Source organism: Mastacembelus armatus, chromosome 11, assembly GCF_900324485.2.
Source record: "Mastacembelus armatus chromosome 11, fMasArm1.2, whole genome shotgun sequence".
Classification (NCBI taxonomy): domain Eukaryota; kingdom Metazoa; phylum Chordata; class Actinopteri; order Synbranchiformes; family Mastacembelidae; genus Mastacembelus; species Mastacembelus armatus.
Genome location: NC_046643.1, coordinates 8170534 through 8185241, shown reverse-complemented (window position 1 = coordinate 8185241; position 14708 = coordinate 8170534). Strand labels below are relative to the sequence as shown.

Here is a 14708-nt window from a genome sequence, read left to right as displayed (position 1 = left end):
CTTGGTGTCTGACAACAAGCCAATTAAAACATAAAGCTCAGTAGCACACCACAGATGTGTCTTCAATCATGCCACAGAGCTGTTATTACAGACAGGGCTTGTTTTTGGTCCTTGTGCTTTCTTTTTCTCTTATCAAAGTTGATACGAACCTGCAACCTGTACAAATATCTGAGCTGCTTTGTTCACATTTTTGTTTCATCTGCAACTTCAAAACATGTCACAGGTGCGTATGAGATCATTCCTGCTCAGGTTTTCATTGTAAGATCAAAGAATAATCATTATGAGCCTTATGATGTGCTATGTGACACTGTTTATCCCCAAGGGTCCTTTTGATGAATTCCACTGGCAGTTTTTTCTTCCTCATCAGTCTCTTCATCAATATCTCTGATCGCTCCCACCCATCCCTCTACCTGCACATACTGTGATATTCTGAGTTATTCTTCACTATTTATCCATCTGTAGGTGTTAAACCAGACAAGTCGCCTGGAGATCCAGCTGCTCGAGTACTCGCTCTTCACTAACCGGCTGGAGAAACATATTCTCTTACAAACTCAGGAAATCTCACGCCTCAGCGACAAAAATAGGTGAGTGCTTACATACTTCAAAAGATTATTCAGGCGCATACAGTTTAGGCACTGCAAGAATTCAAGGGTGGTTTCCCTACTTGGTACAGACACTTCACTTTTAGATCCATTATGTTAGATTGAGCAATAGTCTGCTAGAGCGAAAGTGTTTAGTCACAAGATCATTTTGCTCTCACGTTATGTAATCACTGCTGTGGTTGCTGTTCCCACAAATCACACTTTAGTCTAGAACTGCATCTACCTAAGTGTTTTTTTTTCTTTTCGTCTTTTTTTTTAAATTCGTTTTTCTGTTAGTGGAGCTTCAATTACTGTAGGTGGCGCTATTTTATTTGTCCAGTTAGCTGCTGCTTTTCCTCTACTGATTCCAAACAAGCAGGTGTGGCTGCTGTAGGAAACATAAAATGCATCTCTTCATCTCTTCCTGTGCACCAAAGAATGCTCTCTCAGGAAAAAGCTACTTCACACTGTTTGGCAGAATATAATGAGCTTCAAACGCATAAATGTGTATCTACATGCACATGCATGAAACTGCTCCTCCTGTTACAACAACTGGAAATGAGTATGGTGAATGACCCCAACAGATATGAGCAGGGCACTAAATGACAATATAATGCATATTGTGTAAGCATGTGTGTGTATGTGTGTGTGTGTGCCAGTGACTGGCAGTGCATGTTAGGAGGGGTTTCCCATTCTTCTCTGTAGGAACACAAGGTCAAATCAGGGCCAGAATAGGTTAAGGACAGTGCGCGCAACACGTGAAAGGGAGCGGGTGTTTTCTCTCTTTGTGCCTAGTTTTTTATCATTCCACTCATCTGTAACCAAGAGTGACTGGGAGAACACAGTTGCCCCAGCTCCAACACCTGTTATACATCTGGCCCTGCTTGCCCTGTTCTGCCCTTTGGCCCTCGTCCTTCAAGTTGGTGACATGATTCTGTAAATAAATGAATACATCCTCACGAAGGTAAACACCATGACAGGAAACATAAAATTAGAAAGGTCATAGTAGACTTGTAGCCAGGCAGCTGTGGAATAAAAGGGGACCAAGGACTGCAGTGGCTATAGGGGGCTACTGCTGCTGGGCCTTAAGGGCATGAAGCCAGCTTTTTGAAATGCTGCCAAACTAAAAAGAGAGAGAGACATATTTGTTTTCATAGGCATTACATGTACAATAAATTTGGCAGGACATGCAGCACACTGCAGAGAGAGTGAGCGCAAACTAATAGCAATATATACACTACAAAATAATAAATATCACAAGATCATAAGCATAACAGTTTAATTGTCCAGGATGCAATGTGATCCAAGATGCCATATTTGTTCTGTCAACCCTCCTAACTGTTTAAACAGAGCTGTCCTGGTTTACTGCAGTGCTCTACACTCTCAAAGTAAAATACACGCTATGGAGAACAATTTGTTAGTTGGCTTTGCCACTTTTATTGAATGTTCTCAGACAAAGCAAATATGAAATGCAAGCAATGTTAAAAATGATTTGGATTGATCCAGCATTCCAGGCTGCATACTGAGCCAATGCCTAAAGTGAGAGATTGAGAATGTATGTTTAGTGTACCAGCTGCAAGTGCACAAGACTGAAAAGTAGCTTGTTCAGTCTGGGTGGCTGGATTGTTTCAATAAATAACTGCTGCAGAGTTGTCAGTCAAAGCCATAAAACTCAGGCTGCACAAATTTATGATCTTCATCTGGAGGTGGGGGTGTGGCAGGCAGACACACATGCACGACACACACTGTCAGATTATTGCCCCATGGCTATGATGGAGGGGCTTAACATGCAGACCCATCTGTGCGCACTGCTGCAGCACAGGTGTTTTTTTGTCATGTTATGATGTTAGCCCAATGAGACTGTCATGGTCATGTCCAATTAGTCATCCTTAGGTAAATGTGCAAGTTTGTGCAACCTGCATTGAGAAAGGCGAATGCTTAACAGATGCATTTGGCACTTGCATCCATTCATATCTTCTACCCTGATACAATCCAATATACACCACTTTATATATTATATCTTGAGATTTTGAGTGTTCTACAATTTAAAGTAATGAATTAATATTTTTTTAATAAACCAACACTCCACTCAATATATTTTGCTTCTGGTGTTTGATAGCTTTCTAGAACAGAGGCTCTTAGCGCTGGAAGCTCAGTATGGAAAGGAGCTGCAGGGCTTGCAGAGCGAGAAGCAGCAGCTTCAAGAACTTCTGGAGAGGCAGAGTCGAATGGTCAGTCAGCTCCAGGGTGAACTCGGCAGCTCTGCACTCAACAGCACCTTACTTCAGAGACAGCAGGCCATGCTCACAGATACAGTTCAGCAGCTGTTGGCTATGGTCAACCACTGCAATGGTAAGGTTGAGTGGTTTATCATTTTTGAATAAGCAAATTATGCTGCCAAGATCATTCACTTTAAGCAAGAGTGTTTTTAATGTTACATAAAAATATCACCTAGACCAGCCTGTAATTCAAATCTAAAACACACTATGTACATGCATGCAACACAGAAATGGAAGTGTTCAGCTAGAGCATAACAGTAAGACAGTACTCACATGTGGGTTTGGGATTTGTTTGCAAAACCCGTAAGGTTTCCATCTGTAAACACATGCCTGCATATTTTTTTTGCAGAAATTTCCAATAGGCCAAAGGAGGAGCTGCTTACCTTCAGGGACTGTGCAGAGATCCTGCGCTCTGGAGTGGCAGAGAGCGGTATATATAGCATACGCCTCCCAAACTCCACACAGACTGTCAAGGTAGTAAAGCTTTAAAGGTCATTGGTCTGTGATGTAAAAAATTTCAAGACATTTTATTGTTTTGTCTTATAGTATTTAGCACTGGAATCATTTCACTTTACAGACTTTGCCCAACCGGCATAATGTAAAGAATGGCCTTCAGACATTCAGCTTATCATTATTTTTGGGCTGCACTAAACACTGCAAGGAAAAACTAGGCTGGTGTAGTGGTAATTTGCAGGGTGGGGGGTTGCAGTAGAGGCTGGTGGAAATGCCATGCTGGGCTGCAGAGCTAAAATAATAAGCAACAGGAAGATTATGCCCTGCAGGCTTCATGGTCAGTGAGTGTGTGCTGCTGAATGCAAAGTCAGAAAAGCTTAGGAGGTACCTCTCACTGATGTGAAGTAGCTAGCTGCTTGCTAACTCAACCATGGCATTCACCAGCAGGCTATCCTTTCTTTGAATTACAGCTACAGTAGCATTCTTAGCTGAGATATTCACTTCAGAATTTAACAGTTAAAAAAAAAAAAAAAAAAAAAAAAAAAACACATAAAGAAGGCTGTGGTGAAAGTGTTTTTTCTTATTTACTACTTTGAATCTAGTTTGCAGTTGGCATCATGGCCTACCACTGCTGTTTCCCCCATGTTCTTCCTCTTCATTTCCTGTGGGCAAGGCAGCCAGGTGTTAGACACTGGTGCCATGTGTTTCCTTCCAACTGAGGCCAATGTACGTTTCCACTGATGCAAGTTAGTGCTCCCCAAATCACTTCTGCTTTAAATCTATGCCATGTAATTCCAATGAGGCTGGCAAGCTGGGTGGCTGCATAAATGTAGGGCAGATACAAATTGCCCTGTTTTCAAAGCAGAGAGCAGTTGGACCAGAGACAAAAGCCATGTGTGGAATGCAGATTTGGCTAAAGTCATTGTATACAATGTTGACTTTATAAACCAAATAATTCACAGTTTATTTACATATAATAATTCTTAGTTGAATTTGCATCATTTTAAATATTTCATAACCTTGTTATGCAAGCTTTTGAGTACTACATATGCACAGAGCTTACAGAATTGAGCACATTAGGGCTTTTTCCTAAACACAGTCAAAAACAACTATTTTATCCATAAAATAGTAAAAATATTTTATCCATATATCCATATAAATTTAAAGTTTTCATCATGTACCTAGTCTAAGTCAGAGTAACTACCATAATTCAGAAAAAAATTGAGAATTCTATTTCTAGACCCTCTTTTGTATTCAGCGTGATGCTTTTAAGGCCAGAATATTGGCTTGATGTGCCAGAGGATAATCAGAGCATATTGCCAGGCTGCACTGTTTTTTTGAGGTAAAAGACCTAAGTGCCTTTTGACCTTGATTTAGCTTTTCTATTCTGGGGAAGTACTTGAAACTCTCATTTCTAATAGAAATAAGCCAGTTGAGATGTTGAAATACAGAGACCCTTTGGGATTCTGTCCATATACCAACTTGTATACTTTCCCACTCTTGAGACAGGTCAGCGTGGCTTATTTAGTTGGGTGACAGTCAAGCAGTTTCATCACTAATTACAGTGCAGGTTGTGGAGATTGTTATTGAATCAGAAATGGCATTGGCAATATGTATAATTTCAGTTGACAACAGAATATAGCAATAACCTCAAAGTGCTTACGAAAACTTAAAAAGTCCAACCCTGTGGCTTTGAGGTATACAGAGTACACTTACTCAATTAAAAAAGGATCTCAGTAACAAAAACATCTAATCTTTCCACCCATGGGAGAAATTCACACACTCATTTAATCAGGATACCTAAGGGAAACTGGAACATGTCCAGTTACACACCTTGAATATGTAAAACAAGTCCCTTAACAGGTCTAACATATATACATATGCCAAAATGTGCAGTCAAGGAAAAAAGAAAACACCACTTGTAACCAAAAACCTCCTCCTGACTTAAGGAGATGAACATGTTGGTTTTTTCCTTCCCACCTGGGTCATATCATTGTATGACACCCTGAAATGTCGGGTTACCCCCACGTTCATGAGGCTTCCAAAGTATCCTTCAAATAGCAGAGAAAACATACTATGTTTAATTTCGCCATGTCATTTCTTGCCACTTTTCTCCCCACTTTTTTTTTTCTAGACCAAACACACCTCCCCAAATTCATGTTAAGGAATGTTTTAACTCGTTTTAATTTTTATTATTGGGGAAAATGCTTGAAGTATAAGTTTCGTCTATGTAAAAAAATTATCTACCAATATAATTACTAATATACCAATTGATTAATAATGGATGTGTGATATGAAAGGAGTCACTTCTAGAAATGAACCCACTAAGACACAAGAGTTCCCCTATAATACCCACTACCGGCCTAGCATCAAGAAGCTGGTTAACACAGTGACTCTGCTGAAGTGCCAAATAACTCTTAGTTATTTGGAGACATAAAGGAGAGTGGATATTGGGCTTACATTCAATTATGTGGCTTAAAACAAGGCATCAAATCAATGCTCTGTATCTGCTGAATGTGAAAAATGATTGTGGCAAATACATGTGATAATACGTTATTGTTGTGTTTACCATTCAACAGCTCCTAAGTGGGCAGAAGAAAATCGATTGTTGCTGTTTTAAAGCTAAATTGTTTCCCAAATCTGGAAATATTTAATAATTCACTGCCATCAGTATTCAGGTTAACAAGCTAAATAATTTGCCCAAGCATTTGAGACCAAATTGTGATACTTTCTGATACAGCCACATTTTGTTTAATGCTTAGCCTATGGAATAAATATGTTCAATTTTCCTTTATTTCCACAGGTGTTCTGTGATATGAAAACTAGAGGTGGCGGGTGGACAGTGCTGCAGCATCGGACAAATGGTTCTGTTGATTTCTATCGTGGGTGGCGGGAGTACAAAATGGTGAGTTCTACTTACAGTAGGGTCAAGGTAGTATGGATCGGTATGGATAAATTAGACGGGAAGTTCCAATAACTATCCACAAGTGGTTTGACACAGAGAGGCGTGGGAGACCCACTAGCCTGTGATCCCAGGTGACCTGCGGTTGTTGTATTTGGCTGCCTTCGTGTTCCCTACCACCCCCCAGTGTTATTGCACCTGCTCTTGCTCCCTCTCCCAGTCATACTCCCACACACCCACATGCACATGCTCTTGCACAAACACACACAGTCGCCATGTACTTCAGTGACCCACAGAGCACTACCGTTTGTATCCATCCCTAACATCACAATAGCTTTCCTGCATAGGGAAATGAGTGCAGTGATGAAAGTAACATTTCCAAGCGCAGGGCCCAAAACACAAATTGGATATAATACAATCATACACGAGAGACTATGAAGTTCCTTTAGTTCTCTGGCCGGAACAAGCATGTTTTAACACCTTTGGCTCTTGTTTTGTTTGGACTGACATTTAGATAATGTTTTTTAATCTTATCTGAAAGGTTTTTTTCAATAGTGCAATAGAGAAAAACATATGCGTTTGGACTGTGTGAAATTACACATAAAACAACTTGTTTGGGCTTCTGATTGAGCAGACTGCAACAACAAATCAATTGCTGTAGCTCTCATTGCAAAATAAAATGCAAAGAGGATTGTGACTGCAAACAAAGAGTGAAAAAGAGGCAAACACACAAAAAAAGCTTAAAAACAAAAACATTAAGTTGGCTCCAGCTGAGATGTACGAGCACAAGGGGCACTGTAGATAGCAGATAATGTATGTACTAAAATTCTTCACTACCATGGTCTGCAGTTTATATTCTCAGGAACAGTTGATCAAATGTTGCACCCAGGCCTGCTGGTCAAATGATAAATTCTCTAGGGCTCTCACTTAATATCAATATCAACAACAGACAGTCTGTCAGCCAGACAGTGACTAGAAATGTAGATATAAACAAGTATTTTGTTTTTTTTTTTTTTAAGAGTTCTGATTAATCATTAGTAATACATACAAGTAATACATCTTGATAGCTAAATGCTTATAAGTGGTAACATATGCATCATCATGTTTATTTTGCATAAGGGCACCCTCTCTCCTTTACGTTTCAGCCTATTAAGTAAGATGCATTAACACAAGCCATATTACAGTATGTCTCTCCTCTTAAGCAGTACATCTGAAAAAAAAAACATTGCAGGTTATCATTTCCCTTGCGTGACAGCATTCATCACATACAGGACTGTGCTTTCATTTAACACTACAGTTTACTTTTTGATATCATGTTCACATTACATCACCAAATGAATGGCAAGGGAAACAATGGTCTTTGTAGGGGTGTTAGGTCTCCATAAGCTAACCGACAGCAGAGAATAATAAAAGCATATGTCCTGGCTTTTACTAAAAATAGTATTAATATAATGGAAAGAAATGAAAGTACACTCATTATTTCAGACATAATTTTCTTTTTGATTATGCTAAAGAAAAGAAAATGTGACATGTAAGTTCATTTTAAAATCAGACCAACTACTTCACATTCAGTGATAAAACCTAACAACTGTGAAGTAATTACTAAAATTACTAGCTGCTGTTAAGCCACTCTGAGAATTAAAGTCAAAGATAATAGGAATAACCTAAAGTGATCCTGTTGACAGCTTTTGGAGGCTGAGTGTTTGGTTAGATTACATTAGGAATTTCACAGCCTGAGAGATCAGACTGCTGCTCAGCTGTGAATGTCTGGACTGAGTTGATTAAAATTTTAATGTGATATGATTAAGTATAACTGAGGGATTCCTACTATTGTTTACTATCTGCTAGCATTGGCTCTTGGTTAGTGCTCTCTATTGTCAACATATAGGAATGGAATATTTTCGGGATCGCTAAGCTTCTGTATTCCTGAGCACTGAAGTTAAAGAAGAACCTGAACCATTTTAAGAAAAGTATTAAAACGGCAAGCTCAGTGGAGGGCATTCAGCCACGTTTGGATGTGCAAAAATGATGTGCTGCAACTAATGCTAGATCATTTACTTAGTGACAGACCCACTGCTGGTCTCTGAACAGCAAAAACACACAATCCTCAAAAATCATGACAGTACCTAGTGGCTTTTTACACCCTTAAAACCATTTTTGGCAGAGCATACAGACAGACACTGGCCTGCGATGCATATTTACTACATAACAGCAAAGTCATTTTGTATTTTGGCTAACTCAAAAATAAATACAACTTACAAAAGCTATAAATTAGAGGACTGCTTTGATTTAGCTCTTGATTTTATTGGAGACATTTGACTGCAAGGACATGTTTTATTTTAAAAAGCACCACACTGCAATGGCACACTGGCTCAAACCCTGCCCATAGGTGTTCAATATGTTTGAGATGAGGTGATTTCAGAAATTACAGAATCTGGTTCTCATCATTTTCATTAATCATTTTCATCTGCCTATAGATTTAAGTAGAATAAGCCCAAATTTTCCATTGTCACATAGTATATAAGAAAACCCATATTCATCTCCTGCTCTAAAAAAAAAACAAACTGTGGCTAACTTCACAAAGGCAGTTTTCATTTTACTACAAGTGTTGCAGGTCCAGATGGGCAATTGGTAGGCTATATTAGGGTAAATTAAAGTACCATTTGACTAGCTACAAGCTGGGGGACTGGAGTATTTCACTTCATAAACTCAGTGGACTGTCTTGAACCATCAGAATGATAAATGTGACTTTGTAAATCGAGATCCATTTTCATATTAACTTCAAAAACACTTGGCAGGCCGCTGGTAAAATCATCCCCCTTGTTAGAATTTTTTCTTCTGCTATTGTTTCTCTGTCTTTGTGTTTAATCCAGGGCTTTGGAGAGCCGTCTGGGGAACATTGGCTGGGGAATGAGATCATCCACAAGCTGACCAGCTCCCAGGAATACAGTCTGCATGTCCAGCTACAAGACAGAGAAGGGAATGAAGCCTTCTCACATTATGATCGGTTCTACATTGACGGAGAGGACAACAACTACAGGTAACCACACAGCATCAAATAAACCTCTGAAGTAGAACTAAAAATGCAGACCCCATTGTGATCAAAATTCTGTATTTGAATCATCCAATTACCAAAAGTGTTTAGTAATTATAATAATGACGATATGGCAAAACGCTAAACCAAAACACTTCTTAGACATTCAGGCCCAATTAAATAATTTCACTTCTAACATGAATAGAGCTGTAATGAAAGTGTTTCATGTCAGTTGAGTGTTTTATTAAGAACCTTCTATTATGAAAGGCATAATTGCTATGCAGCAACACCTTTTCAAACCATTGCTGTTCTTCTGGGTGTAAGCCTTTTAATAATGTGACAGATAGAAACTGTTATCAATAGTCCGAATTTCCTTTTATTTTTTCCCCATTCTATGAGCTTTCTTATCATCACACTGAAGTTAAAGAACCACTTGAACTGTTTTTAAAAATGTCGTTCAAATTGATGAGCTCAGTGGAGGGCACAGAGCCACTTTAGTCTACTTCCATTTTTCTTTTTCCATCATCGTAGCTACCACTGCCCCTGAAAAATCCCCAAAGGAAGCCACATCCACTGGAGTATTACAGAAACGCTTGGCAATACCTGCCCCTGCCAAGAACTGACAACTCAAACAAAGCTCCCCGGCAACCATGCAATCACTAACAAGATTATATGTGGGTGTGCTGAAGTCCTGCTTCCTCCAAAACAGACAGAAATAAAATATAAACCAAAACGGTTCACTTTAGATTTCATATAAACTCAGGAATTTTCCCTTGTATTGTGTAAGTTTATTGAGATTGATGCTTTGAAAGATGACAAATCATAATCATACGTAGGTGTAGGCTTTCCAACATCCGTACTAATGCAGAAAATTGCATTTGCCTGAATTTGTTCCACATAATAAATGAAAATGAAATGTTCCATATTTTCGCTGTAGGCTACGTTGAGGAAAAGCACCCGAATGTGAACATAATCACCTCTGTAGCTTGCTACCTCTGAGCTCACTTTAACTAACTCAATATGTAGCAGTTTCACTAGCGTTCTAAAGACAGCAGCTTCATCTGTGGATACAAATCTCAAGCCAAAACTATGGTGCTATGCAGCTTGTCAGCCAAAGCAGTCCTCCTCCTCTGCTGCACCCTGTGTGCTCCCCTAGAGCAACATGGAGGTCTTCACCTTAAACTCACTAACATTATTCATACATTAATCATCAGCATGACAGACCACTTTCCCCTCTGAGGTAGCCAAGAAAAGCTGTTGTTATAGTAAAACCAATGGTAGCCATTCATGGCAATGTAACATTATATTTGTCATTAACTCATACAATTCTAATATAAAAAGGCAGTCACCTTGAAGAAGGTTCATTTGAACTAATGCACTGGGAAGTCATGGTTAATGCAAATGTTTTGGAGAGTAGAAGAGCTGGCACAGTCCACAGGCCATGCTTTCAGACGGGATATCATGTAGCCTCTGGTTGCCAGCCTGTCTAATGTGATAGTTTATAATTTTCTTCACATTACCAAGCCATCATGAAAAGTTCTGTAACAAAATCTGTATTATTCCATGTTCTTTTCTACTCCATCAATATTCCCCATCACTGTCATTTCACACTCCCGTCATGCTGCCCCTTGTGGCGTGTTGTTCTGCCCTATGAACTTACAAATTCAAGATGAGGATTCTTCATTTAGTCACCACAGACAGTGTGCCCTGGCTACGGAGAGGGGGGTTACATAACTCAGGCGAGAGTCTGGTGCTAACTAGACAGAATGACAGGGCAGCGGAGGGGTCAGACAGCAGGGCTGACCTTCTCGTCAACTCTCTTCAAACCAGTGCTGACATGCACGTGGACAGACAGACACAGAAACAGACACACACATACATGCACACACGCTCCATTGCTGGGCCTGCTGTGTGAAAAGAATTGAACAAATCAATTTGACTTGGGCAGGGACTTTTGAGACAGTTTGTTTTATGAAGCACAGCATGGAGGAAAAATAATGAGAAGTTCATTAGGTTAGTCTTTGTATTGGTGTTTGGAAAGAATTTGAACCTAGGATAGTTGGTTCCTTATAATACAATATAAGTAATACATGCATACAAAAAAGGCTACGATCTTCTATGGCGGCTTATGTTACAGATTCATAATCTTTGATTTTTTTGTCTTATCTTTATTATTTTCTATAAGGACTCAAAATGACAAGGTGAAGCTGCAGTAGTGAAGAGCACTGGCTCTTACGTATATCTATTTGCTCTGTTTGCCAAAATGAAATTCTAATGTCAGGAATGCCCAGAAGCACTGACAAACCAGACAGTGAAAAAGTGAAAACAAAGTACAAACTCTCCTAAACAACAGCATCAGGGCCAAAAAATAAAGCAGAACTCACCAAGTAAGATATTTTATCTCTCCCATCCCTTCGAGATCCTGTGGCATAAATGAATCACAGACCAGCGGGTTTGGTATACATAACTGTGCTGTGTTCAGTTTACCAACATAACATCAGATGACTTCAGAGATACTGAATTGCAAACAGTTTTCAGGCAGTAACCACTCACTGCCAACAAGCCAAGATGCCCATACACAGCTCTAAATAATGGACAGAAGTGCCTCTGGCTGAGCTTTTTGCTGAGATTCTACACTTTTTCCTCCTCTCTCCAAATCCAGTCTTCATGCCGAGGGCTTTAGTGGCACAGCTGGACGTACCAGCAGCCTCGCCCACACTGGTACCCAGTTCAGCACCAAGGACAGAGACAACGACCGCTGCACCTGCAAGTGTGCACAGCTTGCATCTGGAGGTACGCTGCTTCCATCCACCGCTGCTACTTAGCCATCCCTGTCTCAATCTGTCTCTCCTTAGAACCCATTAAGTTAAACATTTGCATCCACACCCTTGTAAATGTGCTTGTGTGTAGTTCGTTTTCCTTCTGTGCCAATATAAAGTTACTGCAGACTTATATACATTCAGGTGTTACATTTCATGAGTTTGAATTTAATTCATTCTGATTTTTTTCCCTGAACTCCCTGGCACATTCCCTTTTCTCCAGGCTGGTGGTTTGATGCTTGTGGTCCATCCAACCTGAATGGCATATATTACCCTGCCTCGTCCAATGTGGTTCGCTACAATGGCATTAAGTGGTACTACTGGAAAGGTCCAAATATGATGACTATTATGACGACCATGATGGTGCGCCCTAAAGACTTTTGATGTCTCCATGAATTACGATATGAATGTTACCTGCGATGAATAACGCTTGGTGGTTACAGCTGCTGGACATCTTGGAGCAGTGTTTTTGCAACTGCCTGGGGATATGTGTAGCAAATGATTTGTGGTTTTAGTGAAAGCTTGATTGAGGAATTTCACTAACAATATCTAGTCACATAGGTTGCCAGAATAGTTCACTTACATAAGGACGGAGATAAAAAGGTGTGAGCTTTGCTACAGATGACAAAAACAAATGATGAAATCAAACTAAGCAGTTGACCAGTTACTTAAAACAAAATTAAATTGAACTAAAAAAAAATTAACCACTATAGACACTTTATTGCAATACCTATTTTTATATTAAAGTATAAAAAGTTATATTGTGTGTTTGTTTACTGTAAATACATTTTAAAGCAATAAGACTAAACAAATGACAGCTTTTTACAGAGTTTGCAGAATGTCAAAAACTCGGTAAGTCTTGATTTCAAACTAAATGCTTTATTAACTTGGATCTTGGTGTTTTTATATATGTCATGTCTGATGTTAAGCCTCGATTCTCCTATGCAATACCCTAATTATAACATTTTTTCAAGCAGCACCACTGGACTGTGAAGCTTTAGTACTTTTTTAGTACTGTAGTTTGATCCATACACAGTATAACACAACTGTTAATAAAACAACATCATAAAGAAAAGCAACAAACAAAGGCTTTGACCTTTGTTGTATCTTCCAAAGGGATTTTTAGAATGAAATATTGCTGATTCCATCCAGTCGCACCTCTCATAAAACTTTATTTGTAAGATTTCACTCATAAAAGTGCATCATAACCTTTCACTGGCATGATTTACTTTGAAAAATAAAACATTTGTAATAACATCTGGGAACAAAGCTGTAAATCCAATTTTTACTTTGTTAAAACAATAAAATCATATACAGTCTCTGGTGCCTATAACCCACGGTGCCAGGTGCTTGTTTCCATGTAAGCTACATAAATTCCAACAAGACACACATGCTGGACTCAGGAAGTCAATGGAGGACTGCCTTGCACCATTGATCTGATGAATCATCCAATAACACCGGTCCCTGTGGTGCTCATTAGAAATCGGATGGGTTTCATCTAAACTAATGGTGACCTGCCTCTGCCGGAGTATTCTGGGGATAGCAGTCATTGCTAACTGGAAGATGACACACAGGGACATCACCTGGCCATGTCTTCAATGTCTCCTAATTGTTTTTGCTAAAGGACATTCACTGAAGGAGAGACAGAAAGGACACAGAGATCTCATCTTCTTTGCCTAATGAATCTCCTAAATGGGATTTGATACTGGCTACTGAAAATGTAATACAACTGACAGAAATTACATATTAAGAGTAATAAACTGAGAGTCATGTCTTGCTTATTCAAGTCAGCATCAGATACTTAAATACAAAAAAAGGAGTAAGAAGGAAGGAAGAATTTCATTAATCTTTGAAAATAAACAGCTTTTCTGTGTATGTATGTCTTTACTAAATTTGTGCAGAACCTACTCAGGCCGAACTGCCTTTGATTCACTACTCTATTAGGAAAACATGTAGGAGCTGCTCAAGATGGTAAAACCACTCACATGGATAACAGTGCCGATACTGTGTCTGACCATATGTGTATAAATATATGATGCCATCACACTAGAATGTGTGAGGCAACTGCAGATACCATCATAAATGGATCTAGTGGCAGCATGTATGGATAGAGAATGCACCTGATGTAATCATAGCCCTGTGCTGCATAGTGTAAAAGCACTTATACACAAACACACACGCTTGCACGCACATGCTCAGCTTGCATGCAGTGACCCCATGGCCAAACAAGTTTATTACGACCTCCAAGGGCTGGACAAGCAATAGATCACAGCGGGGAAGGCCAGGGGTGAATCCATCAAAGCGACTTTAATAAAGACCATTTGATTTGGCCTGCTGGCTCAACAGATGAAGTGGTTGTGTTCAGGTCCAGTGAAGCAAACCAGAGCCCGGGCCACATTGCTTCTCTACTGTACTTGCCCCAGTCCCTGTTCATTAGCTGGGTTATTTGTAAGCACAAAGGTAGAGAGACAAGAAGACAGTAACTTTAGAACTGAGTTACAGTTTTATCAAAATTTGTGACAGCCTAGCTCTCACAGCGAGAATTCCCAGCAAATTAAAAAAAAAAAAAGTTATTTTGCCACTTTTATACATAAAGATTACCACAAAAACAGACTGTGTAAAATGGACTCTTAGCTGGAG

General features: G+C 39.4%; 1 protein-coding gene across 4 annotated transcripts in view; it reads left to right on the top strand.

Moving 5' to 3' along the window:
• The window catches only part of angpt2b (angiopoietin 2b), a 32467-nt gene extending 19142 nt beyond the window's left edge, over nucleotides 1-13325 (top strand). For all 4 annotated transcript variants that reach the window (XM_026301133.1, XM_026301134.1, XM_026301131.1 and 1 more), the window contains 7 exons: nucleotides 463-584; nucleotides 2701-2933; nucleotides 3210-3334; nucleotides 6117-6218; nucleotides 9089-9255; nucleotides 11912-12042; nucleotides 12292-13325. In XM_026301133.1, the coding sequence (XP_026156918.1) occupies nucleotides 463-584; nucleotides 2701-2933; nucleotides 3210-3334; nucleotides 6117-6218; nucleotides 9089-9255; nucleotides 11912-12042; nucleotides 12292-12452 (1041 nt within the window). In that variant the 3' untranslated portion in view covers nucleotides 12453-13325. The remainder of the gene's footprint in view (nucleotides 1-462; nucleotides 585-2700; nucleotides 2934-3209; nucleotides 3335-6116; nucleotides 6219-9088; nucleotides 9256-11911; nucleotides 12043-12291) is intronic.
• The last annotated feature ends 1383 nt before the right edge of the window (nucleotides 13326-14708 follow it).